The following is a 27157-nucleotide window of genomic DNA, read 5'->3' on the forward strand; positions in this document are numbered from 1 at the left end:
TTTTTTTTTTTATTGGTTCTGAGATCAAAGGGCTAGGCGAGCTGGGACAGGCATCAGGAGGGCGCTGAGAGGCTCTGCCCTGGGGCACACATGCTGTGTGGGGTCTGCTGGTGGGCTCCCTGGCCCACCCAGCCAGCAGCGGCTGGGCACATGGCACTTGGCGCCTTGCATGTCCTCTACCGGCTTGGCACTGTGGCCTCCTCGCCGGCGGGCGCCCCCTTTTTCCAGTTGCAAGAGTTGTGAGTCTTTCACAGTGCGGAGGGGTGGGGGGTCCGGGGTGGGCACCTCCCCAGGGTGCAGGCAGGCCCCATCCGCCAGTACATCCTGGGCTCTCTGCAGCTACTGCGGGGGTGAGGCGAGCTCAGCTCTTCTCCCCGCCTGTGGGAGTTGACAGACCTGGAGGAGCCCCTCGGAGGCCTCAGCGAGACATCATCCGGACAAACTCTGGGAGGGGACAGGAGCGGGCGGAGAGAGTGGCAGTCAGAGCCAGCAAAGGACATTGGGGCTGGGCCCCTCCTCATCACCCCTGCTTCGAGGCTGCGCTGTACCCCACCTCCATGCTCCATCTCTGTAAGGAAGCTCTGGGGGCTTCTGGTCTGCAAGTCTGACCCATGCAGACATCCCCGCAGCTCCTCCCCAGTGGGTGGCCTCACAGTGCTCCCCACGTCTGATCCAGCCTGATATTTCCAGCACAGCCCCCTGGGTATATCACAGTTTTATGGGTTTTTGTTTGGTTGGTTGAGTTTTTGTTTGTTTGTGTGTGTGTATTTTGTTTTTTTAATCCATTCGCTTACAGAGGAACATCTTGGCTGTGTCCAGGTTTTGGCAACTGTTAATAAAGCAGCCACAAATATCCATATTCAGGCTTCTATGCTGATATACACCTTCAACTCACTGGGATAAATATCCCCTCCTTTATTTTTATTTTTTAAGGAGACTTTATTTATTTATTTATTTATTTATTTATTTATTTATTTAATGAATGTGAGTACACTGTTGATCTCTTCAGACACAGCAGAAGAGGGCATCAGATCCCATTACAGATGGTTGGGAGCCACCATGTGGCTACTGGGAATTGAACTCAGGACCTCTGGAAGAGCAGTCAGTGCTTTTTTTTTTTTTTTTTTTTTTTTTTTTTTTTTGGTTTTTCGAGACAGGGTTTCTCTGTGTAGCCCTGGCTGTCCTGGAACTCACTCTGTAGACCAGGCTGGCCTCGAACTCAGAAATCCGCCTGCCTCTGCCTCCTGAGTGCTGGGATTAAAGGCACAAGCCACCACTGCCCGGCTCAGACAGTGCTCTTAACCAACAAGCTATCCCTCCAGCCCTTATCTTTTTTTTTTTTAAAGATTTATTTATTTATTATTATATGTAAGTACACTGTAGCTGTCTTCAGACACTCCAGAAGAGGGCGCCAGATCTCGTTATGGATGGTTGTGAGCCACCATGTGGTTGCTGGGATTTGAACTCTGGACCTTCAGAAGAGCAGTCGGGTGCTCTTACCGACTGAGCCATCTCACCAGCCCCTTATCTTTATTTTTAATTGTGAGTGTGCGTGCGTGGTGTGTGTGTGTGTGTGTGTGTGTGTGTGTGTGTGGTGAAGGCAAAGGAGGCCACGAGGTGCCCTGGAGTTGGAGTAGCAGGCACTTGATGGGCCTGGAATGTGTGTGCAACCTGAACCCTCTGCCAGGCAGCAGGTGCTGTTAAATCCCAGATCATCTCCCCAGCGCTTAGCAGAGTTTCTAGATTGGACCATAGAGGCTCCTCTCCGCCCAGTGTCACTCTTTCCCTTGACCTCCTGACCCCTGTGTTCTGGGCACGGGCCAGCACGCATCCATCCTGGCTCTCCACCCAGAAGTAAGTTCCTAGAGTATAAGATGAATGCTACTTTTCCGTTCTGTCTTCCACAGTGCCAAGGATGGGACTGCGCATGCGCAGCTGACTCCGATCTCGGTCTGCATCCCAACTCTGCCTTCCAACAGCCAGGCAATTGTGTCTGTCCTGGGACAGGGTCTGTCCATGTACCTACCCCCACCCCCCGGAGTCCTGGAACCCTCTGTGTAGATCAAGTTGGCCTGAAGCTCACAGAGCGACACTTCTCTCCGCCTCCCCGGTGTCGGGATCAAAAGGGATCCGTGTGCCACCGCGCCTGGCTTTTATACGATTTTGAGCTTTATTACTAAGTAAGCCTCGATGTTCTCACTGTTTAATATGAAGTGGTGGAAGTACAGGCCATAGCATCGTGAGAACAGAGAGGTATACACGTTAAGCTACCTATGACAAGCACACGGTACACATAGGATAAAGGATTGCAAGTTTTATGGATTCCTTAAAAAAAAATGCCGGGCTGGTGAGATGGCTCAGTGGGTAAGAGCACCCGACTGCTCTTCCGAAGGTCCAGAGTTCAAATCCCAGCAACCACATGGTGGCTCACAACCATCCGTAACGAGATCTGGCGCCCTCTTCTGGAGTGTCTGAAGACAGCTACAGTGTACTTACATATAATAATAAATAAATCTTTAAAAAAAAAATGCCTGTCTGATTAGGCAGGTGTATCGGCTCACATATACAATCCCAGCACTCGGGAGGCAGAGGCAGATAGATCTCCGATTCTGAGGCCAGCCTGGTCTATGCCAGTGGTTCTCAAACTTCCTAACGCCGCAGCCCTTTAAAATGGTTCCTTATGTTCTGATGATCCCAGGCCCTAAAATTATTTTTTGTTGCTACTTCATAATTGTAATTTTGCTACTGCGATGAATCAGAATGTAAATATCTGACATTCAGGATTCCTGATGTTCAGCCTCTTTGAAAGGATCGTTCCAACCCCAGGCTGGGCGTTCCAGGCTATTTGGAGCTACAGAGTGAAGCCCTGTCTCGAAAGAAAGAAAGAAAGAAAGAAAGAAAGAAAGAAAGAAAGAAAGAAAGAAAGAAAGAAAGAAAGAAAGAAAGAAAGAGCCAGGCAGTGGTGGCGCACATCTTTGATGCCAGCACTTGGGAGGCAGAAGCAGGAGGGTTTCTGAGTTTGAGGCCAGCCTGGTCTACAGAGTGAGTTCCAGGACAGCCTGGGTTACACAGAGAAACCCTGTCTCAAAAAAAAAAAAAAAAAAAAAAAAAGGAAGAAAGGAAGGAAGAAAGAAAGAAAGAAAGCTATCTAGTGAATCTTATCTATGTGTGAGGTGTGAGGTGTTTATTGTGAAGAAATGTTGAGATAAAGAACACAAAGTTACTCTCCTCTCAAATTTCAAAGTCTATCAGGGCAGCATCGGGTACAGGGATGAACCTGTATGGAGGTCACAAAAGAGGAGGCTCAGTCTGCAAAAGGGGGTGGGGATGGGGGAAGGAGTCTACTACTGGGTCTTAGAAAATAAGTAGAATTTCACTTAAGGGTGGGTGAGATGGCTCAGGAGGTAAAGGTGATTGCTGCAAAGATTGAAGGCCTGAGTTTGATCCCCTGGACCCATTTGATGGAAGAAAAGAGCCATCTCTTGCAGGTTGTCCTTCACACTCATGCCATGGAATGTGTGTGGAAGCACACACACTGGATGGATGGATAGATAGATAGATAGATAGATAGATAGATAGATAGATAGATAAAATGCAGTTTAAATGATTCAACCCAAATGCAAAAAGGGTACCAGGCACAAAGGACAGCATATTCCCGGAAAGGTCTCACAGGGTCATTTGTCTTGGGCAGTTCAGAGTGAAGGAACGATAGATAGATGCTGTGGTTGGAACAGTGATCTGTGGTCAGATGTCAGAGGCCTATGGTCAGGCTGAGGAGCTGTGATGCTCAGAGAACAGCATGAAGGGTGAACAGAGACAGTTGGGGAAAACTGACCACAAGGGTGGATGAATATATGAATGGCTGGATACAAACAGCAAGGGGAAATGACGGGACAGACAGATCAATGGCTGCGAGGAACAAACCAGAGAAGCATAGGGGGAGAGATGTGGGTGGGAGCCCAGGTACCGAGACGTACGCATGGCTGGATGTATAGTCGAAAGAGAATGGGTACAGAACAAACCGATCAATGCACGGATCGATGCTGTACCGACGGCTTTTAGAGATGGTAACAAATTGAACAGACACCTGGACGGATGAAGAAATGAAACGGGTGAAAAGTATGAATGATAGCCAGGTAGATGGATACACGGACTGAGATAGGTATGGATTGGCGTATACACAGATACGATGGAAGAAATGCAAGGCGGGGTGGGGAGCAAGGCACAGAAACTTAGGTGGGATTGGTGATTTCCTAGTGCGCCTGCGCTTAGAGGGCTCCATGGCTGGCTCCCTTTGCACCCGTTTTCAAGCCCGCCTACCTTCAAAGTCCACTCGTCCATCTCCATTGAGGTCCACATCTCGGATAATTTCCTCTATGTCCCGATGTCCCACCTGATGACCCAGGAGCTTCCTCATGGCCTCTCGAAGCTCGCTCGTACTTATCTCCCCATCACCGTTGGTATCAAACTGGAGAGTGTGACAGGGAGAGAATGTTGCATGGATGAGCGGCGGACCCCAACACGGAGCAGGGTTCCCCCTATGTCAGGGCTCCTTCCCTATCCAAGACCCCTTCCCACGGTCTAGGACTAGGACCCAGGATTTAGAATCCTTTATAGTCATCCCGAGGTTGGGACTGAGCCCCGTCTACTCCTGCCTGTCACCACCCATCACTCACCTCCCGAAAGGCGTCTCTCAGCTCCTTTACACCAATCATATCTGCCGTCTCCGCCAGGAGTTTAGGGCCCATCAGTTCCACAAAGTCATCAAAATCCACGTGGCCACCCACTGGAGCCAAAAGAAGAAGGGGTTGAGCCACTCTCAACCCAAGCGCTGCCCATCTCTCACTAAGCAGCCTCCTCCGTCTCCTCCACCTCCAGGTCCGGCTGTGACCGAGGTCAATGAGGTCAGACCTCAGACAAGGGGCTGGTCAGGAAACGACTCGAGGGGTGGCCAGGGAGCCGGAAAAGGGGAGAGTAACAAAGTGGGCAGGAGGAGGCACAGGAGAAAGAAGCATCCGGCAACAGAGCCGAGTGAGGAATGTCAAAGATGAAGAAGCCAAGATGCTCTCGGAGGAAGAAAGGACAGAAGTTCCGTGGACCTGCGCCACCCGCTCCAAGCCTTACTTAATCGAGCTGTGCAAATACAAACTCGACTTCCAACGGCAGGTGGAAGGAAGTAGGGCGCCCACCTGTCTGCTGGCTACAACTTTCTTTTCTTTCTTTTTTTTTTTTTTTTTTTTTTTTTTGGTTTTTCGAGACAGGGTTTCTCTGTATAGCTCTGGCTGTCCTGGAACTCACTTTGTAGACCAGGCTGGCCTCGAACTCAGAAATCCGCCTGCCTCTGCCTCCCGAGTGCTGGGATTAAAGGCGTGCGCCACCACGCCCGGCTTTTCTTTTCTTTCTTAAAAAGATTTGTTTATTAGTATACATAACTACACTGTAGCTGGCCAGACAAACCAGCAGAGGGCATCAGATCTCATTGTGAACCACCATGCGGTTGCTGGAATTTGAACTCAGGACCTTCAGAAGAACAGTCAGTGCTCTTATCTGCTGAGCCATCTCACCAGCCCCTGGCTACAACTTTCAATGAGGACTGACTGCAGCAGGAGGAAATCCAGCAGGTGGTCTGGAGGGATGGGGGTGGGGAGACCCCAGCATAGTGTTCATTTGTGTATGTGTGCATGCGCCTATGTGTAGGCAGGCATATGTGCATCTATAAAGGCCAGAGGTCAATGTCAGGCACGACAACCCTCCACTGCTCTCCACCTAATTGTTTGAGGCAGGGTCTCTCACTAACCGGAAGTTCACTAACTCAGCTACTGTAGTAGGTCAGCAAGCCCTCTCTTTCTCCATTACCCAGTGCTGGAATCACAGGCACATACTGTTGTGCTTGGCTTCCTCCTAGCACCCCACCCTCATGCCCCCGCTATCCCCACCACCACCACCATCACCACCATCATCATCTTCCTTGAGACAGAGCCTTCTGTAGCCCAGGCTGGCCTCAAACTTGCTATGTAGCTGAGGATGACCTTGAACTTCGATTTTATGTGCATGGGTTTTTTTTTAACCTACATGTTTGTCTGTGTCCCACATGCATGCCTGGTGCCCACAAAGCCAGAAGAAGGGCTCACACCATCCTGGAGATAGAAGTCTCCATGTGGGTGCTGTGAGAATCAGACCCACGTCCTCCTCTGGAAGAGCAGCCATTGCCCTTATCTGGGGACCATCTTGCCAGCCCCAATCTAGAATGTCTGCCCCTCCATCTCCCAGGTGTGCTCTCAGCATGGGGGTTGGGGTGTGTGTGTGTGTGTGTGTGTGGTGGAGACAGGAGGGTCCTTGGAGCTTGCTGACCAAACTCCTCTAACCAAATCCGTGAGCTGCAGGCATGTACCACCAAGCCTGGTTTTAGGAGCTCCAAGCTCTTAGGACCAAACCCGGGGCTTTGAGTATGTTAGGCCAGCGCTCTACCAACCAAGCTATATCCCATCTCCATACCAACTCCATGAGTTGGCTTATGCTCCAGTGCCCCCTGCAGGGGCTGCAGGGGTGCAGCAGCTAGTGTGACTCTATCCTGTGTGGGAGCTTCCCTTCCCTTCCCTTCCCTTCCCTTCCCTTCCCTTCCCTTCCCTTCCCTTCCCTTCCCTTCCCTTCCCTTCCCTTCCCTTCCCTTCCCTTCCCTTTCCTTCCCAGTTCCCTGTTCCCCCCTGCACTTTCCTTCCCTTATGTGACAAACGCCTCAAACTCAGATCCTCATTTCTGTAGAACCCAGATAAAGACACAGGACCTCGTGATACCAACAGCATCCCTTTTACTTCTTACTGTGAGCCCCGTTTTAGGATGCTGCTGCTCACCTCACGCCCTAACCTACTCCTACCGTCTCCTTACAACCCTGATTCACACGGGAAGAAACTGAGGCTCAGAAAAGACAAGCGGGTTTGTGTCGGGAAACACAGAACACGAGATACAATAGCTGACCCCAGGCCCGTGTGGCCAATCGGGAGGGGGCGGCGGCAACTCACGGTTCATGTTGATCTGCTGAGACAGCTCAATGAGCTCCATCTCGGTGGGCATGTAGCCCATGGTGCGCATGCAGTTCCCCAGGTCCCGGCAGTTGATGTAACCATCCTTGTCTTTGTCAAATTCTCGGAAGGCCTCTCGGAGCTCTGGGGAAAGGGAGCAGGGGCAGATGTGGTCAGAGATGGGACCCAAAGAACAGTTAAAGCAAAGGCAGCCCAGGGCCAGCTCTGAGAGGTAAGGACCCCGGAGTCCCCTAGCCCTCTGGCATTGACCAAGGCTCTCTACAAAATGATCCCTGTTTTGTGCTAGGGACTGTTCCAAGAGAATCTGCCTCTCTCCCCGCCAATACTTAGAGGCAGGTGGATCTTTTTAAGTTCAAGGCTGGATTATTCTACCAGGAGTACGTAGCGAAATCCTGTCTCAAAAAAACCAAACCACAGCCAGGCAGTGGTGGCACATGCCTTTAATCCCAGCACTTAGGAGGCAGAGGCAGGCAGATTTCTGAGTTCAAGGCCAGCCTGGTCTACAGAGTGAGTTCCAGGACAGTCAGGGCTACACAGAGAAACCCTGTCTTGAAAACACCAACAAAACAAAACAAAAAAAACAGCTAGGTGTGGTGGTGCATATGCCATTAGCCCTAGCACTTGGGAGGCAGAGGTAGGTGGATCTCTAAGTTTGAGGCCAGCCTGGTCTACAGTGTGAGATCCAGGATAGCCAAGGCTATGAAGAGAAACCCTGTCTAGGAAAACAAAACAAACAACCAAACCAAACCAAACCAAAAACCACGTCCCACACAAAGAGAGTTGAGCAGCCCTTTTCGGTAAGTCTGACTTTACCTTCGATCTCCTCTGGTCGTAACGATCTGTCCTGAAACAAGAGAACATGTCACATTAGCAGCAGCAAGGGATCTAGAACTTGCAATATGCCCATCTAATGGGGGCATCCAGTGGCAGCAGACAGTAGGGGGGGAGGTGATAGGAGGGGAGCAGAGGTCTGTCTGGACCTTGAGGGAAAAATACGAAGTCCCCAAGTCTTAGAACCAGAGTGGCATTGGCAGAGATGTCCCACACCCGATAGTCCCTGCAAAGACTGGGCCACCAAGGAGCTTCTGCCTTCTCCAGACACAAGAATGCGTTGGGAACAGAGCCGGTCCGGAGACAGAAACCTGTAAATAAAATAGGGCCTGGGGAAGTCACCACAGAGGGAAGAGAACACCCAGTGACACCAGGAGGAGCCTGGCAGCAGAGGCCTGCATGCCATGGGAGATGGGGGTTGCTAGAGGAGGAGAGCAGGCAGGGGCCACTCAGGCAACCCCAAGGGAAGAAAAGGGGCTCAGGGTATGCAAGGAAGGGCTGGAACTGTGTCCATTTTCCTGGGCACTGCCCTCACCTTCCCTGATGTGACCCCAGGTCCGTACCTGGCCCATTATGACTCAGTATAGGACCTGGGGGCTGCCAGTGTCCAAAAGCTGCATGCCTGCAGCTGCCAGCAGGGCACATATCTCCACATGGAGCCAAAGAAACCCTGCACCCAGGCATTAAACCTGCTGCCAGAGAAGTTTCCAAAAAAATAAAACAAGTTAAGAGGAAGCGTGGGATAGGCCCCTGGTGATGACGGCCATCACCCAGGCCTGCCTGGTAGGCCTCTGATAATGGCGGCCATCACCCCAGGCCTGCCCAGGAACTCTCAATTCAGCATAGGTATGGGTGCCATGTTTCTGCTCTCTGCCTTAGGGTGGAGAGAGTATGGGGTAGGTCTGGCTACCCTAAGGAGGCTCCCAGCAGGCACTGGCTCCCATATCATTAACACAGGCAGGTATACTGGGATTGCCATAGTGAGTGTGGGCTATCTCAGCTGTGCACAAAGGTCATTTCAGTCAGTGTGGAGCCAAGAAGGGTGGAGGCCAGGGAGACTGGAGACAACGGCACTCGGGTCTGAGGATCACGTCCAGTAGGGAGGTTGAGGTTGATGTTCAGAGTGGATGCGAGTTTGTAAGGAGCAGGCTACAGATAGCTCAGCTCTTCCCAGGGGGCATTTCCAGTTGAGGGGCAAGAATTGCTCTCTGTGATGTGACATGACTGCAGAGATTTTTCCCCTTCAAAGGTTGGCCCACTGTACACAGAACGAGGGTCACTCCTGCTCCCAGACAGAAATACAGGTTCCTGGACATTCCTGGGTGGCCAAAAAAGGTGTATTTCCATATATTATATCACCAGTATGTGATAATAATTGCACAGCCATCCCTCACTATCAGCGAGGGATTGATTCCAGAAACCCCAGGCATGCCAGCATCCAGAGATGCTCAAGTCTTTTACATAAAATGGCATGCTGATTTGCATATAATTTACATACCTCCTCCAGTATACTTCAAATCACCTCAAGATGACTTGTTCTATATATGCAATGCAAATACTATGCAGATAGTTGGTACATTGTATTATTTGGGAAATGAGGACAAAAATAATAATAATTGTGCATTTTCAGGGCAGATGCAGATGATTTTATTCACTTAAATGTTTTTAAAGACATATTTTTATTTGATGTGTATGAGTGTTCTTCCTGCTCACGTGTATGTATGTGCACCACCTGCACACCTGGTGCTCTAAGAAGCCAAAAGAGGACATCAGATCCCCTGGGGTCTGAACTCACTGTCATCTGCAAGAACAGCAAGCATCTGGGCTCTCTTTCCAGCCCAGATGCAAAGTTTGAAAAAATTTATTGTGCGGTGTTGTGTGTCTGTGTGTGTGTGTGTGTGTGTGTGTGTGTGTGTGTGTAGATCAGAGGATAACTTGCAGGAGTCAGTTCTCGCCTTCCACCATGTGAGTCCTAGGGATCGAACTCAGGTCGTCAGACTTGGCAGCAAGCACCTTTACCTGCCAAGCCACCTCGCCAGATTCAGATGCCAGTCCTTAAAATATTACTTTTTGATCCACTGTTTCGTGAATCCTCAAAGGTGGGAACACAAGGAAAAGGGGAGCAGACTGTATGCCTGTGTGCACAAGTGCACAAAGTATACTCAGTGGGCTCAGCTACGGACGTAACTAGAGTTAGCCCTTTCCCGTCCCCAGACCCTGAGCAGCTTGCCGCCCCTCCAGGGCTGAGTTCTGCAGGTCTGGGAAGGATGCACACACCGCAGACCCTCCCCACAGACCTGTCCACTCCTGCTCCCAGATTCCGAGGAGAGGCAAAGCAACGCACTATGTCACAGTGAGCCTGCGACAGCAGCCCTGGTGGCTGTTCCCAGGGTCACCGTCTGACCCCTAGCTAGCCCCATGCAGGTCAGGGGTCAGGGTTGTATTCTGGAGTAGTTAGGGTTATACACGGGTATATGTACCACCCCTGAGCTGGGGGCAGGCAGCCTTGGGCACGTGTATGTTTTCTCCCCAGTTTGTGCAGTTAGGAGAAGCCCTGAGAACCTAGAGTCAGACAGACCCAGGTTTAAAGCTTGTAGCTGCTACCTCCTAGCTGACAGTCATTCCTGCTTCTAAAGTTGAAACACGGTTGAATGCCAGTATGCACCTTGTAGGGACTTTGCGTGCGCCCCTCAAAACATGCATTTAGCATGTGAAATTAAGTCCATGTGATCTACAAATATCTGTAGCCATAACAGCCTCAATACTTGCTGCTCTGGGACAATTCGAGACACCTGTTAGAAGCTGTTCAGTGCAGCAGTCACTAACCACTCACAGCTACTTATATTTGAATTGGAGGGCTGGGTGGGGTATATAGTTCAGGGTAGAACCCATGCTTAGCATATTCAAGACCCCACTCCAAGCTCAACCCTCAGCCAAAACAGCTTGCAATCAAAATGAAGTAAAATAAATAACTCCATTCATTAGCCACATCCCTGGAGGTCACATGTGATAGGTGCCCCTACACTGGCTATCACAGCGCAGGAGGACCAGGAGACTGTCTGAGAACACAGAGTTGTTGCTCAGAGACCGCAGAATGAGGTTGTCTGCCTCTGACACTTGCTAGTGTGACCTCAAATGTGTTACTGCATCAGACTTAGTCTCCCCACCAGGGAATGGAGGACGACCAAAGCCCCTGCCTCTGGGAGGAATCGGGACTTCTGAGAGACAATCCACCAAAACACTTCACATAGTGTTGACTTTCTTGGGTACGAGCATGTTTTTTCAGCCTACCGTGGGCACATTGTAAGGCTCTCAGCGAATCGCAGATGCTTGTTGATCTATGCATGCGCAGGTGCGCGTGCAGGGGTGTGCGAGTGTGGAGGATGGGGGTCAGCCTTAGATGTTCCTTAGGGGCCTTCCGCCTTTTTTTTTTTTTAATTATGGGTTGTGCATGCCGGGCGGTGGTGGCGCACGCCTTTAAACCCAGCACTTGGGAGGCAGGTGGATTTCTGAGTTCGAGGCCAGCCTGGTCTGCAGAGTGAGTTCCAGGACAGCCAGGGCTACACAGAGAAACCCTGTCTCGAAAAACAAAAACAAACAAACAAAAAAAAAAAGTATGGGTTGTGCGTATATAGGCTCATAAGTGAAGGACCCCTTGGGGCCAGAAGATGGCAGTAAATCTCCATACATAGTGCTGGACTCAGAGTCAACCGTGAGCTACCTGATAGGGGTATTGGAAACTGAACCCAGGTCCTCCCCCTACCCCCCGAAAGCGCAGTACCACTGAGCCACCTGGCCAGCCCATCCCTTGCCCCATTCACCTATGTTTTAAGACAAGGTGTCTCAGCTGGGCAGTAGTGGCGCACACCTTTGATGCCAGCACTTAGGAGGTAGAGGCAGGTGGATTTCTAAATTCGAGGCCAATCTGGTCTACAGAGTGAGTTCCAGGACAGCCAGGGCTACACAGAGAAACCCTGTCTCAAAAAAAATTATATATATATATATATATATATATATATATATATATATATATAGTGTCTCTCCCTGGGGCCTGAGGTTCACTGGTTCGGGACCGGCCAGTGAGTCTCAGGGATCTTCCTGTCTCTGACTCCTCAGCGCTGGAATAACAAGCACCCGTCGCCATCTTCAGCTTTTTAGTGGGCGTTGGGAGCTAAACTCAGACCCTTTATCAAATACTATCTCTCCAGCCTCTGATTTTATTATTTCATTTTTAAAAACTTTTTAAAAAAAGATTTATTTTATTTTGTATGTGTATGAATGTTTTGTCTGCATGAATATATGTGTATGGCATGCATGCCTGATCGCCAAGGAGGTCAAAAGAGACATCGGATCACCCTCCCCCACCCCACCCCCACCCCTGCCAGGTACCCATAGAGGTCAAAAGAGGGCATTGGCTCCCCACCCAGACTGGAGTCACAGAAGGTTGTTAGCCACCAAGCGTGTGCTAGGAGGCAAACCCAGGTCTTTTACAGGAACAGCCAGTGCTGTTAATGGCCCTTAACCATTAAACCATCTCTCCAGTCCCCTGCTTTAATCATTTCCTGCTGGCTGATACAGACTCACTTTGGAGTTACAAGAAACTTCAAGAATCAGATTCACCAGATGGGGAGGGGGGATTGAGAGTTGGGGTTGCTAGGTTACAAAACCCCCTTTTTTCCCAGCACCTCCTCACGCCACGCCACGCCACGCCACGTGAAGCCAGGTTCGGCCGGCTGCACCGCGTCAACTTACGTACAGGTTGTCTGTTCTCAGCAAAACCCTTTCGGAGAAAAATGCAGGCGGGACCCAGCAGGTTGTGCATGACCGCACAGTTCTGGGCCAGCATCATGAGTGGTCCATGGAGCTCGTCGCCATCCGCCAGCCCGTCCTCGCTTGTCTGCACCGCCATGTAGCTGGTCTTCTCCTCCTGGCGCATCTTCAGCCAGCACCAAGCAAATAAAGAAAGAGGTGAGGTGTCACCTCCCTGTCCACCTGGGCCCTCCCAGCCCTAGCCTGGCTGTTGATTCTAGAAGAGCCATGAGAGTCACGTGATGACGTTCTGAGCGCTTTGACGCGGACAGGGGTGAATATGTAATTAATCCAACAGATGGAGATTCCAATCCTTGACTGAAGTGTCCCGTGGAGAGCTAGATGTGATTCTTGAGATAGGCTGTGCGCACGCGCAAACACACACACACACACACACACACACACACACACACACGCACGCACACGTATGCACAGAGAATCACACACTCGTGAGCATGACATTCAGAGTGACGCAGAGGGAGAAGCATCTTAACTCAGGAGTGTAACACGGAACCATATCCTTTCCCTAAATGTCCCCCCCCACCCCCCCCCCCAGTGTTCCAACTCAACCCTGGTACCTACATCCTGTCTCCCAGCCTTCTGATAGACTCAGGTCCTGCCCTAGCTGGATACCCTCCTCCCCCTCCCCCACCGGAAGAGCGGTGCAGAGTTGGGGCGACACAGAGAACAAACAGCTTCTGCAAGTCCCCCTAACTGGAGGTCATACACTGGTGTCATTGCTGACCAATATGGCAGGTGAGTGGTGGGAGGGGGAAGGGGGGCAAAATGGACGCAGTGTGCTCTCTCTAAATGGGCCGCACTACTCTCAGTACACACCTGCCAACGGATGCCAAATCTGGTTTAAAAAGCATCAGTGGGTCAGACAAGCCCCACCTGTGCCCAGGCTCCACCTGTTCATGAAGGCCTACTTGGGCAGTCTTCCAGCAGTTTTCCTTTCCTATCGGCCCTCTTTCCCTGGCTCCATGCCCAGGCTGGCCTCCTTGAACTCCAGAGGCTGAGGCAGGGGCCTTGCCATCTGACCAAATATAGCTGTGCTCTCAGGCCCCGGCCAGCCTGAAGATTCCCACAGAGTTATAAAAAGTCAGCCTTGCCCCCACAGACCTTCCCCCCTTAGGACAGTAGCAGTTTTCCAGACACAACATGTGGCCGGCCGGACCCAGGCCTCACAGAATTTCCAGCGCCTCTCCAGGTCCAGCACCGTGCCCTGCAAGGGACAGCCTCTCTTCAGGGTGGGAGCCTGTAGCAGAACTTTCCTAAGGACGGCGGGAGAGCTGGACTCCCAAGAGAGCTGTCTGTCTGAGACACACAGAACTATATACTCAACATCCCAACTAGCTGCCTCTAGCTAAGCACACACACAGGTATAGACAGGGGAAGCCTGTTCTCTTGGAGCCTCCCTCGTCCTGTCCTCTCATGCTTCTCTTCCAAGCCTGAGGGGATGGGGGTGGGGTTTCTGTTGATGGAGACTCGATTCCAACCTCTTCCAACACCCTAGGCCCCTTCCAGACCTAGAGGAAGAACAGCATATGTGTTCCTCAAAGGAGACACAGTGACTCAGACCAAGGCTGGAGGGTCACTTGTAAGAAATCTCCGAACACAAGGGATGGCTGGCCACAGACCAAGGCTCATTCTAGTTTGAAACTCTACTCCACTTACACCTCTGAACCTGTGCTGGAAATGGCAAAGACCAGAGAGCCCTCCCCTCTAAGAAGGGGTCTGTGAGAAAGAAGCCCGGGACTGGATGGAAGACTAGCTCCAGGAAGTAACCTTACTGGAGATGTTTGTGGAAAAGCAGACTTTCTGTTTCTGGCCAAATCTCACACGCGTTGGCTCAGGAGAAGCACAGACCGAGGAGGGGGAGGCGGCAAGGAGCACAGAATCCTCGGAGTGTTTAGTGTGCTGGCTCTGGACCCCATCTTGGGAGAAGCTCTGAATCTGCCACTTGCTCTCTGTGTGACCTTGTACAGCTCCCTTCATCCCCACCCCGTGCCCCAGCATCCTCCCTTACTCTTGGGTGTTAATCATCTGTATCCACAAGGCTCTTGTAAGCCAACGAAGAAAGCTACGGCCTATAGATCGTTTTGCATAGTGTTTCAAACACATTAAGAGCCAAACAAATGAACTTGCCCGTCGTTACGGCAACAATGCAGACAATGATGTTGGTAGAGCAAGTGAAGAGATGTTGGGAGCCAGAAGGCATTTTTACTTCTGGCTCCAGGGGAAGTGGGGGAACATCTGCCAATCAGCAAAGAAACGAGAAGGATGGAGAGGAATTTGCACCCACGAAGAACGAGCCAGTGGCGGCTGGGAATTTCCACTGCATCTCTTGAGTATAACTCTGCCTGGCACCAAGTTGCCCCAGGAGACAGCCGTTCCTCCCCAGCCAGCGAGGATGGCACCTGACAGGCTGGTCCTGCCTGGCTCAGGGCTAGAAGCAGGGTACCTATCACCCTGTCCATTTTCCCAGCTTCTACTTAAGGAGCGGAGCCAGAGACCAGGAATGCCTGGCCTGGAACCAGGAGAGACCAGAATTTTAGAGAATGTAGTGACCTCTGGCTCTCTAACCAAACAAACTGCCCAAGGGCACACAGGTCAAAACTCCCGATCTGCTCAGGCTCAAGGACAACGTGAAGGGAGATAGGAGGGGCGAGCTGCTCTACAGGGTAGGGAGTTGAACTCGACAATCTCGAAGGTCATATTTTGGAATTTATGAATAACATTTCTGACAGTGGGAGAAAGGAAAAGCGTGCGTAGAATGCCAGCCAGCCCCGAGTTTACACAGTGCAGGCTCCAAATCCCAGGCTCCGTTTGCTAGCGACCAGATGACCTCAGAAATCCTTATCTCTGGGCCCAGCTTTCTTTCTCTGCAAACCTAGCCAGGGGAAGTGTTAAGAAGAAAAGAGGGAGTGAGATGGCAGATATGCTGTCAATAATCCAAAAGAAGAAATGATTCCTACGAATTATGATCACTTCCGCCAGGGCACTAAGCACCTCGCCAGCTGTACTGTGGCTTGGTGGTGTAGAGAGGCACAGGGTTCAGCATGCATGAGGATCTGGGTAATAAAGTCTACCTGGGTATGGTGGCTCAAGTCTATACTATATTTCTAATATGCAGCATCTAAGGCAAGAGAATCTCGATTTCCAGGCCAGCCTGGGCTACAAACAGAAACCTCACCACAAAAGCAGCGGTAACGATCACCAATCTCTTTCGATTTTCTACTCCATCCTTTACCTCGGATGATGGTGAGCATCCAACGCGTGTCTGGTACTATATACATCTGGCGCTGTGCACAGCACACCATCATTTTAAGAGTTAAATACTTGGGGCTGGGTGTGGTGATACACCTTTTATCCCAGGACTTTGGAGGCAGAAGCAGGAAATCTATGAGTTTGAGGCCAGTCTGGTCTGCATTGTGAATTCCAGGCCAGTCACGGCTATATGGCAAAACGTTGTCTCAACGCAAAGCAAAACATAACAAAACAACAACACACCAAACCAGCCAGCTGCACTGGCTCATACAAGGAAGCCCAGGCTTCAGAGTAAGCCCTTATTTCTAGTAAGCAGAACAGAACAGACAGACAAGAGCTACATATCAGGCCTGGGCGGTGTGTAGCTCTGAGCTTGATCCCCATTGATCACAATGTACATAGGCATTAGCATTCCCAGCTGATGGGCAAAGGAACTAAGTCTCAGGACGTTAAGTAATTTGTCCAAGATCGAATGGCCAGAAAGAAGAGGCTCAAGCACTCAAGAGAAGAGGGTAGGAGGCAGAGGACAGGGCTTGTTCTTCAATTCATATCCCTCTGCGTTGGCATTTGCCTGGGATCCTCTAATTTAGATCAGCTTCCGCTTTCCCAGATCACCTCTCAGGCAGAAGCCTCCTCTAAGAGAATGGCAGACTCTAAGGCACAATGGAAACGTCAGACCCCCACCCCCACCCCACCCCCCGAGCCGCCCAAGGAACGGCCGAAGATTAAATGGAATTTGATGTCAACGGCTTAGCCACACGAGGAAGGCGACAGGGCTAAAAAGCCCCAAGTGTCCTAAATTGAGAGGTCAGAAGCGGAATGGGGAAGATGGGACTTGAGTGAAGGCTCCATTAGCCAATCCAAGACCTTCGGTGAGTCACCTGACCCTCCAATCCCCGCCCCCTCGATTGGCAATCCCATTTCTTATTTGGCAAATGAAAACACTGGAGGCAAAAATCTTTATCAGTCTACGACCTGACTCCAGCCAGCCTGCAATATACGCAGAGCCCAAGCAGAACACACTCTAAACATAACCCAGACCTTCCTGGAGACGCCCGAGGGAGGGAACACTCGCTTTCTCCAAGGAATTCTTGCAAAAGAAGTCCTAGCGTACAAGCAGTAAATCCACCCTGAAAAGTGACATGGACAATCCTGACCCACATATCTCTCGGGCACCGTGTTTCTCAAAAGAAGCCATCTGGGTTCTAAGGCCATGAGTCCTGACTCCCACGCCTGACTCAAGAGTTATTGTAAATACAATCAAAGGGGGACATTTCCTTGCTTAATACGGTTCCTTCGAAACTTAGATAATTGGTTCTCAACCTGTAGGTCATGACCCCTTTGGCAAACGTCACAAATCATAACAGTAGCAACATGACAGTTAAGGGGAACCAACAAAAATAATGTAATAGTTGGGGGTCACCACAGCACGAGGAACCACATTAAAGGGCTGCCGCATTAGGAAGTTTGAGAACCGCTGACTTAGAGATTATCAGTGAGGAGCCCAGACCGGCTGAGCCCTGGGGTCTGCTCCTGAAGGGTCTCCGATGCTTTAGATGCTAAGGTATATGTACACTGCCATCCTAAGAATCCACACGTTTCATCTTATAGCCCTGAAGCCCCAAAGTCAGATGGTTTCTTGCTTACCTCTTTCATGAATCCCAGATATGACCTTCTGGGACCCCATGACCTCCCACCCCTAACCCCAGGCACCTTTAAGCCCTAACTTTAGCTCAGAGCCCCCCTAGAACATAAGAATCTGCTGATGGAGGGTGTCTTGAAGTCAGAACAGGGACACAGTTTTGGACAGACACCCTGGGAAGCCTAACGAACATCAGATGCCCACCCACTTCATCCCCTCTGGGGTAGGCAACAAGATGTCCGCAACCCCAGTACCAAGACTCGGGGGCTCCCAAAACATACCTTTCTTGAGAGGTTTCTTAGTGGCGACTTGACGCAGTTGCCCATCCTACGCTGACACAGCCCCTTTGGCGGTCTTTGGGTCCATGAAGGAGGCTTCTGGGGGAGGGGGGGGGCAGAAGACCTCAGTCTGGGTCACTGCCAACCCCAGCGACTCTCTCTGCTCCAGTCGCTCTTCCTCCAGGACAGAGCTGAGCCAGAGCGCGCGTGCTCGTCTGCCTGCCTGCCTGCCTGTCTGCTCCTGCTGATTTTTTTTTTTTCCTGGTGGTTTGTTTGTATGTGCGTTTGTGTCTCTAGGTTTAACTTTCTGGTCAGTTTCTTAAGGAGCCAAAGGCAGAAGGAAAAAGTACATAGCACCGGGGGAAAAAAAATCCCCTGGAGAGTAGATCACAGAGGGCACTGGCGCTGGGAAGCCTTTAGGATCATCAACATCAGATTACAGCATTAGAGCTCAGTCCATTCTCTGTCTCTCCCCTTGCCTCAGCCCCTCCCTTCCTATGCTACCAAATATGCAGGGAGATTGCCTTGGGGAGGGGGACCCAAGGTGGCAGCTGCAACTGGGAATTAGGCCAGCAGATCCAGAAGGGGAAAGCTGGCTAGTTTGGGCCCCCAAAGCCAGGGTGCCTCACAGCCTGCGCACATGCACGCATGGTTGAACACACAGGCACATACACACACACACCACACTAACCACACACATGCATGCACACGCAGGACCCCAGGGAGATATAAGCCCCGTCTGGAGAGCACTGAGCCGGGTGAGCATGCCTCATCAGCCACTGGCAATTCCAGCTGACTGAGCAGCAAGGTGGTTCTCAGTTGAGGGCCTGGGAGATCTTGTGACGTCTCTATTACGCTCCATTTTTCACACTTGCCTCATCGCTGACATGGAATGAGGCTCCAGGGCTGGCGGCACAGCTGAAGCCACAGCTGTCATCTGCTTCTTCCTTATGCTCCCTCTGCCGTGGAAAGGCTTCCTGACCCTCGGGAAGCCAAGCGATGGCCTTGATGAGAGGAGAATGAAGGCAGCGCTGGCACAGAGGACGTGGCCAAGGTCTCTCTGGTCCTTCCTATCCTCTTCCCAATCCTGACCTAAAGGTCTTTTTCACTGGCTTTGCTGGAGTGCAGAACAGGGAGGTTTGCCTTTTAAAAATGGTCCTCCGAGTTCCCACAGTCGGAACTTTACAGATGACTCGGTGTTCTTTGTCCCTCCAAATTTTTGCTTTGGCAAGGGAATTCTTCTCATGCCTCAGATGCCCCGGTTTGAGCGCGGCAGTGGTAGGCGGGTACCCAGAGAAGCATTCCTGTTATCCGTGCAGCCAGCTTTTCCCCAGCAGGGGGCGCCAGAGATAGACCAGGAGGTTGACCTACTCCCTGGCCCCTGATGCAATCGCAGACACCAAGCCCAGACTGCTTCCTCTCCCAGGGACTTTTGTCCATTGGGATGTCTGGTCAGGAATTTCATTAGAGAAGATGGCTGGGTTCCTTGCCCAGTGGGTGGCACAGGCTTCCTCCTAGGAGGCTAAAAAGGAGGTCGCTGGCTAGTTCACTATGGCTGTAGTGCTGTGTGTCGCTGTAGATCAGGGAACGGTGTAGCCAAGGCAGTTTCTTGATGCCTTTTTTGGCCCATACTCCTGGAGGAGGGGAAAAGGGAGAAGCCACACCCCGAACACAAAAGGAGGAGCCTGGGTGGGAACAGCTAAAGGGCAGGAAAGAGAGTAAAGATGCCAGAGAGCTGGGGAGGGGCAGACCGCTAACGGAAATGCAAAGCAACTCAGAGGAAGCACTCCGCTGGTCCAGGGTCTGGGTCAATGGCCTCTGATGAATGGGAAAGGATCTGGGGTCTAAGGTTGAGCCCCGGCTCTGCCTGTGATCCCCTTCTATTCCTGAGCTTCAGTTTCCTCCGTTAGAAAATGGGACTTTCCCTGTCTGGCTAATACGGCGCATACAGGAAAGCCTGTGGTACATAATAGGCGCTGATAAGTAATTATTCAAGTGGAAGAAGGAAGTATCGTTTGCCCGGCGTTTATGTGCCGGGTGCTGTGCTTGGCTCTGGAAACAATGAAGAGGAACAACAACAACGGGAGTTTACATCCTTGCAGGTGGGCAAGAGAGAGTGAGGAGTACAATTATTTAACTATAGTCCAGATAAACGCTAAGAAAGAGAAATACAGGCGGGCAGTGGTGGCGCACGCCTTTAATCCCAGCACTTGGGAGGCAGAGGCAGGCAGACTTTTGAGTTCGAGGCCAGCCTGGTCTACAAAGTGGGTTCCAGGACAGCCAGGGCTACACAGAGAAACCCTGTCTTGAAAAAAAAAAAAAAAAAAACCACACACACACACAAAAACAAAACAAAAACAAAAAACAAAGAGAGAGAGAGAGAGAAAGAGAGAGAGAAGAAAGAGAAACACAGAAATGGCTGGACCCTGCTCTGAAATCCCTGGTGCAGTGGGCGGCATAGGGCAGCCAAGTGCAGAGACTGTGGACTCTCTGGGGAGCTCTAACCTGTAGATGGCATTAAGACCCACTGAGAGTGGCTGGGAAAATGCTTCAGTGGTTCTGTGTGCTTGCTGTTTTTGCAGAGGACCCGGGGTAGGTTCCCAGCACCCATGGGGATGCCCACAACCTTTTGTAACTCCAGTTCCAGAGGATCTAATGCACCTCTTCTGAGCTCTGAAGGCATCAGGCACACATGTGGTACACATACCACAGGGGGAAAACACACTCATACACATAAAATAAAAATAAGTCCTTTTAAAAATATGAAAGATGATGTACCAGGGATAGAATGCCGAGTCAGACGAATTGCGATGGATCTGATTCACTTTGGACTTCTGGAGGTTGTCCCTTAGATACTAACAACACCTCCTTTGGGCTTTTATGTGTGGTTAACAAAACAATATCACAAAAGGTCCCACCCAGTGTCTGGCACCAAAAACCTGTCCCATTCCTCTGCCTCGAACTGAAAGGGCCAAACGCAGCATCCACCTATCCAGTTATTCAGCCCTGGTGACTCCTGCCCCCTGCAGGCCAGTCTCAGATATAGCAGGTGCTTGTCGACCTTGGCTTTGTATGCCCCTGTCCTTGGAAACTGGAGACAGAAGACAGCAAAACCAATCAAATGCTTAAAGAAAGCCCATCTTGCGAGTCAGCAAGATTGTGCACTGAGTCAAAGTACTTCCTGCTGAGCCTCACAACCTGATCAGGATTCCTGGGACCCAGATGATACAAGGAGAGAGTCAACTTCTGAAAGCTCTCTTCTGACCCCCCCCCCCCCACACACACACGCACACACACACACACGAACCATGCACACACATACACACTTGTGCACATGTACACACACACATATACACATACACATGTACACGTGCATGCACACACTTGCATATACATGCACACCCATATACACACATATACATGCAAACACAACTATGCCTGCCTCTGTCCCCCAAGAGCTTGTGCACCACCACATTTGGCAAACACACATTTTAAATAAATGTACAAATATTCAAGGTCTTATTCTGCTTTGGGATGAGAATGGGGTGGACATTATTGAGTCTTAAGGTCAGCTAGGGACCCAGAAGGACCAGATATGGGGGTTTTAAAGTTTCCTTAAACTAAACTGGGCAGGGGGCGGGAGGTTTGACCTTCCCTTAAAAAAACGCAGCAAGGCTGACGCTTGGAAGTTTCCTCTAAGAAGTGAAGAACACTTTGTGACATACACCCTTCTTATTCTCTGCAAGTCCCTGGGCCTCTGGAGCCCTGCTTTGGATTCTGAATGGAATAATAGGATCACAGGGTGAGAAGGCTGAGCCCATTGCTGGTTATCCCCGCTTAGGAGGGTGGCTGGTCTTAGGTCTCCACCAGATCAACCAACAGCATATGAATGTGGGTGACAACCCAGTGCCGGGACTCTCAGGGAGAGGCCTGGGGTTCACAGCATGTGAGGTACCCTGTGAACACCTCTGATGACTTCCATTCCTGGCCAGCCCAGTGTCACTCAGGTGACAGGTGTTACCATTTATCTACTATGTGACCTCTGGCAGGCACTGCCCTCTCCGGAGCCTGTGTCCTCATTTCAAAAATGGGGTTTGGCGATAAAGCCAACCCTCCAAGGACAGACTCTGGCAATTTTGGATTCCAGACTGAGAGTTTTTGAGTAGCCCTGCCGATCACCGGGGAACAGCCGAAGCCAATCGCAGACATCCAGACATTACAGACGACACTCTCGTCCACTGACTCAGCCTCTCCTAACATCATGATTGATGCGAACCACAGGCTGACCTTCTCCTTCCTCATCCGGGGCCTCAAAGGAAAGGCAACGGAAAAGAGCAGGTAGCACAGGAATGGATATTCACAGTCCTGATCTTCAACTTCACACAGGCTGATGCGGTTGAACCCGCAGGGCCCAAGCCATCATGGCCCTGGCCCATCTCCTCTGTCTGTACCACAGGAACGAGGAGACCCAGGAGTCACTCATGAATACTGTGATGCTTTTGTGTGTTGCGTGGACACTGGGCTGGTCCCTCCACATCAAGAGAGATGTTTCTCTAGGATGGTCCTAGAGCTGGGGGCTTTATCTGCATTAGTCTCTTCTCAAGCTTTAAAACAAAAGCAGGTGTGTTCATACCATAGTCTTCCAAGACCCAAGATCTCATATCGTGCTTATTCAAGGTCGTGTTTCACGCCCCACAGTCTCCCTGGGCATCTGGGTGATATGTCCTTAGCTGGTAGAGCTAGGGACAGGTCGCTGACATTGCACTCTGAGCCCATTCTTTTAAAAGTCTTTCTAGCCCAGCATGGAGGCAGCATCCCTTACCCTGCGTTTACTCAGACTTCGGCACTCTTTTAATGACTATTAATGAAGGCAGTCACAGGAATGCAGGCTGCTCTTTAGCCAGCGCTCACTATGAACCAGGCCCCTGATATCCTTCATCTCATGTGAGCCTCATCACAACCCTGCAAGGCAGCTTTTCCCCACTCTCAATTCTGGAGGAAGAAACCACTGTCACAGAGAGAAAAATGATGCCAAGGTCACAGAGATACAAAGTGACAAAGTTGGAAGCTAGGGATCTGGTACCTTTCCCAGCCACCATCCCACACATCAGCCTTGAAGCCACAGTGTCTCCTCCCTACAGGCAGCAGAGACACTCCCGGTTGTCACTGGGGTGTGTGTGTGGAGGTGAGGTGTCTTACTTTCCATTTCCCCAAGTGTGGAGAGTGGAGAGTCTATCTGGATACCTCTAGTGTGCCCAATCCTGGCTCTCTCTGCTGCTATTACAAGCAGAAGAAGTGCAGCCTTACAGTTAATCAGCATCAGCAACAGCAACAGCAACAGCAACAGCAACAGCAACATAGATGCAGCCCTGGCTTGGTGATACCCAGTGGACCAAGCTCTCTATACCTAGGCCTGCAGAAACCATTTAACTTCCCCAATTCACTATAATTGATCTTCTCTCTCTCTCTCTCTCTAAATAAACAAATAAATAAAAGCCCTGATGAGATAAAAGCAATTCACCTAATTCACCTGAGGTTTAAAAAAAAAAGTTAAAATTTTTGATAAATAAGTTAACGGCGTGAACAAAATACACTTTGCCCTAAGTGGATCCACCTAGAACTTTCTGTTTTCAGGGCCCCATTTTGCCTTCTCTTAGTCTCCACCCTATCTTTAAAGGACAGAATGTTCAATGCAGGAGAGAGATAGCAAGGAGAAACCACTCCCTCCTAGCCAAAGGAGACAGGAGGCTCTGACACAAACCTCTTAGATGGGTTTGTGGTCCTGTCCCCACAAATCCCTTAGAGGAGTCATCACCAGGAAACTCAAACTGAATGTGCTGGGGGGAGGGGGGATGGAAGGGGAGAGAGTCTGCGGCTCTGAGAGGCAAGAGCTTCCAGAGAGAGGTAGTAAATATTTCATGGGACCTTCCAGCTCCTCGTGACTCAAGTGACCCTGTGACATTTCAGAACCCGGGGGCTGGAGAATCGTCTCCACTTAATGGCTGAGACATGGAAGAGGTCGTTGAAAGGCTCTGGGGCTCGGACAAGGGCCTCTGCCAGCAAATGTTGCAAATGTAGGGAGCAATGGCCCTTTTGCCAGATCACTGGCAAACTGACTAATCAGCCTGGTGACTGGGCACTTTCCAAACGGCTGGGTCGAGAGCTCCGAAACAGCCCCAAATCCTAACTCTTCCCACCTAGTGTCCCACCAATGCCGGGGGAAAGTAGGTGTTCAAGGAATGCTTAATAACTGAGTGAATCGCAGCTCCCCACTCACAACACAGCATTTGAATGACAACCCAGTCCAGACCCACAAATCACTCCTAACACGCTTCGGCTCCTTGGAGCACGCAAACCACTGCAGTGAGCATCTCCTTTGGCATGTAGCCAGGCTCTCGCTCTCTCCCTCTCTCTCTCTCTCTCTCTCTCTCTCTCTCTCTCTCTCTCTCTCTCTCTCTCTCTCGCAGGGCCCTGCGTCCAAACCTCTACTCCTGAGCACCGCTAACAGGGCTCCCTGCAGGAACAAAGCCGTGTGCCCGCTGGTCCCGTCACAGCATCACAGCGGTCCCGGTGCAACCCGAATCCAAGTGCGGCTGCCTTCATGACAGAGCCCCGCCTGCATTAACCACTGCACAGTAGTATTTTGAAAAGAAGCGAGCAGTTCTGAAGCAAAAACACACGCGGCCTCCTGATCCCCGCACAGCCAGCCGGGAGCTTGAGGTGGTTATCTTTGCAATAGATCCTACCAAAGAAACACTTAGACCCCTGCGTCTGAAACCATGCCAGCCTTTTGATTGAGCCTCTGCAGAACTGACTCGCTGAGTTTGATTCAATTACAGTCTCCCAACTAGAGGAAATCTTGGCTTTGCTCAAAAGTTCACGGGTTCCTGTCTCCCCTGCGACACAATCCCACACTGTAGCCTTGAGCTGTTTGTAAATGCCCCGCTGACTGGAATCCTTGCGGGCAAAGGCGTGCGAGGAACAAAAATGAGTCACCGGTGACCTCTTAGTGGCCTTCCTAACCCTAAAAGGCACACCAATCCAGGCTTGGATTTTCTGGGTCTTATCCCACAATTGCCTAAGTGCCATTCAGATAGCATCCCTGGAATACCATCTTCCTTGAAGACACTCTCAAGTTCTAGATGGAGCCGTAGCTCTGGACAGACCCTTCATGCCTGTTCAGATATCTCTTCTCCTCCCCATTTTTCCAATCCCCTAACTTTCCCAGACCTTTGAGGACACTCTAAGTCACGGCTAGTATAAGTCATCCGCAAGCAACTCGCTGTACTCCCAGGCCCTCCCCCTTTGCCGCTCAGACTCCAAGCCCTTCGCTCCTCTGGGTCGCCAGAGGCTAGAGAGAGGAGAGGGTTGGCGCCACCTGCTCCAAGCGCTGCTCACGACCCCGGAAAATCTCCCGGAGGATTGCGGAGGTCGCTCCTGCAGGTGCGAGGCAGGCTCGGCTGAGCGGCGCCCAGGAAGAGGCCCGGAGTGTGGACAGCGCACAGGGTGCTGAATCAGACACGGGGGTGGCGGAGCGCCAGGGCCGCGGGAGGACAGGATGAGCCGAGGTGCGCCCCGACTGGGCAGAGCGAGCAGAGCCGGGGACGCGCCGCCGCCGTAGGGTCCCGAGCGCCGGTGCCCGGAGCGCGGGCGAGGGGCGCGGCCCTTACCTGGCCGAAGGCGGAGCTGAGCATGGGGCGCAGCCGGTGGAGGAACGGGTCCGCCTCGGGGGTGCCAGCAGGAGCCGGGTCCCCGCGACCCCGCGATCGCAGGGAACCCCGTAGACCGAGCGCTGGCGCCAGCCCCCGTTCCTCCCCATCGCGCCCGCGGGCCGGTGGTAGCGTCTCCCGGGGCCTGCAGTGCGCCTGGGGCAGCCCACGCCGGCTCCCGCGCGCGCCCTCGTCCCGCGGTACGGGCCGGCACAAGGGCCTCCGCGAGCTGGGGTCCCCGCACGGTGGAGGCGAGCCGGGGCAGGGACCGGGCAGCCGGCGGCCACGCAGCCCGGGGTCCCGCGCAGAGCTGTGGCGGGGAGCCCGGCTGCCCCCGCTCGCCGCCGCCGCCTTGAGCAGCGACGTCTTGGACTCGCTCTTGGCGATGTGCGAGCTCATCGCGGCGGGGCCCGCGCTCGCATGGCCCGGCGGGGGTGGTGCGGGGCCCCCGGAGGGCAGAGAGCGGGGCGCCCGGCGGGAGCCGAGCCCGAGGACGCGCTGCAGGCGGGCGCCGTCCCCTGGCCGCTTAAATGCGGCCCCGTCGCCGCCGCCCATGTGACAGCGCAGCCTCTGCGCCCGGAGCCTCGAGCTCCCGGCGGCCGGCGCTGCAGATCTGGGGGGGCAGCTAGCTGTCCCCCGAGAGCCCACCCCCGGCTCTCCCGCGGCCCAGGTGCCGCCGCGCCCCGCCCCTCGCCCCGCCCCGCGCTCGGGGAGTCCCGCTTCCGGGCGCCTCTGGTGGCCAAGGGGGCGCTGCGGCACTGAATGTGAGCACGAGGGAAGGGGCTGGCTAACCTCCCCCAAGGAGACTGGCGGAGCCCCTTATCATCACGCCCTGAGGATCCCTCCATGCCCGGGATCGGCCGGTCGCCCACCCCCACCCCCAAAGTCAAGCAAGGGTGCACTTTCCAGAGAGAACAACTTTGGCAATAGGACCAAAGGGGTGCAGGACGCTAGAGACTCAGCCAGGATGCAGGCACTCTGTGACACCATCCAGACAAACGCAGGAGCCTGATGACCTGGAAGGATAAAGCTAGGAGTGTATTCATGCCTCGTCCATCCACCTTCCATAGAGTACACCAGACTAGGATTGCCCCGAGCAAGTCAGCCACGGAATTTACAGTTGACACAACAGAAGAGGAGCCAGGTGGCATCTGGCTGCAGCTACCTGTCCCGGAAGTGCCTGGTGGTGGTCAAGTTCCAGGTAGGACACGTTGGCTATGCTTCTTTCTCCATCGAACCACCTCCTGCCCTTCTAGCTGTAGAGAGAGGACTCCTGCCCTTGGTAAGCATCCAGGAAGTCACACTGGGCTGGTTTCAATCTCAAATCCCAGCTCTGCAGCTTGCCATCTGGGAAGCTTGGGCAAGTGTCATCAGCCTCCCTGAGCCGCTTTCCCCTCTTCTGTGAAATGCAAATGATTCTTCCCAAACTGATTTGGTGGCGACACAAGATTTCGTGGTGCACAAGAAAGACTCGAGCGGGAGGAAGCTGGTACAGGGCACACACTCGGTTAGCAGCTTCTCTCCAGTCTGCACCTCCTGAGGCCCCCTTGTACCAAGGTACTTAGTAGTAGGGAAGTT

At 52.1% G+C, this 27157-nt stretch overlaps 1 protein-coding gene across 5 annotated transcripts; it reads right to left on the reverse strand.

Annotated features, from left to right (window-relative positions):
• Cabp1 (calcium binding protein 1) lies at nucleotides 1-26804 on the reverse strand. Of its 5 annotated transcripts, none has more exons than XM_085837062.1 (7): nucleotides 25541-26217; nucleotides 12628-12807; nucleotides 7854-7884; nucleotides 7020-7163; nucleotides 4677-4786; nucleotides 4321-4468; nucleotides 1-444 (listed from the first exon to the last, which is right to left on the reverse strand). In XM_085837062.1, exons 1-7 carry the CDS (start codon nucleotides 26132-26134, stop codon nucleotides 419-421), a joined length of 1233 nt encoding a protein of 410 aa, XP_085693188.1. In that variant the 5' UTR covers nucleotides 26135-26217; the 3' UTR covers nucleotides 1-418. The 5 variants fall into 5 exon arrangements, with proteins under 5 accessions (XP_085693188.1, XP_021018722.1, XP_085693187.1 ...); XM_021163063.3 differs by lacking the exon at nucleotides 25541-26217 and adding an exon at nucleotides 17874-17991; XM_085837061.1 differs by lacking the exons at nucleotides 12628-12807; nucleotides 25541-26217 and adding an exon at nucleotides 26745-26804.
• Nucleotides 26805-27157: the final 353 nt, after the last annotated feature.

Source organism: Mus caroli, unplaced genomic scaffold (genome assembly GCF_978045245.1).
Source record: "Mus caroli unplaced genomic scaffold, Mus_caroli_1 scaffold_4, whole genome shotgun sequence".
Classification (NCBI taxonomy): Eukaryota; Metazoa; Chordata; class Mammalia; order Rodentia; family Muridae; genus Mus; species Mus caroli.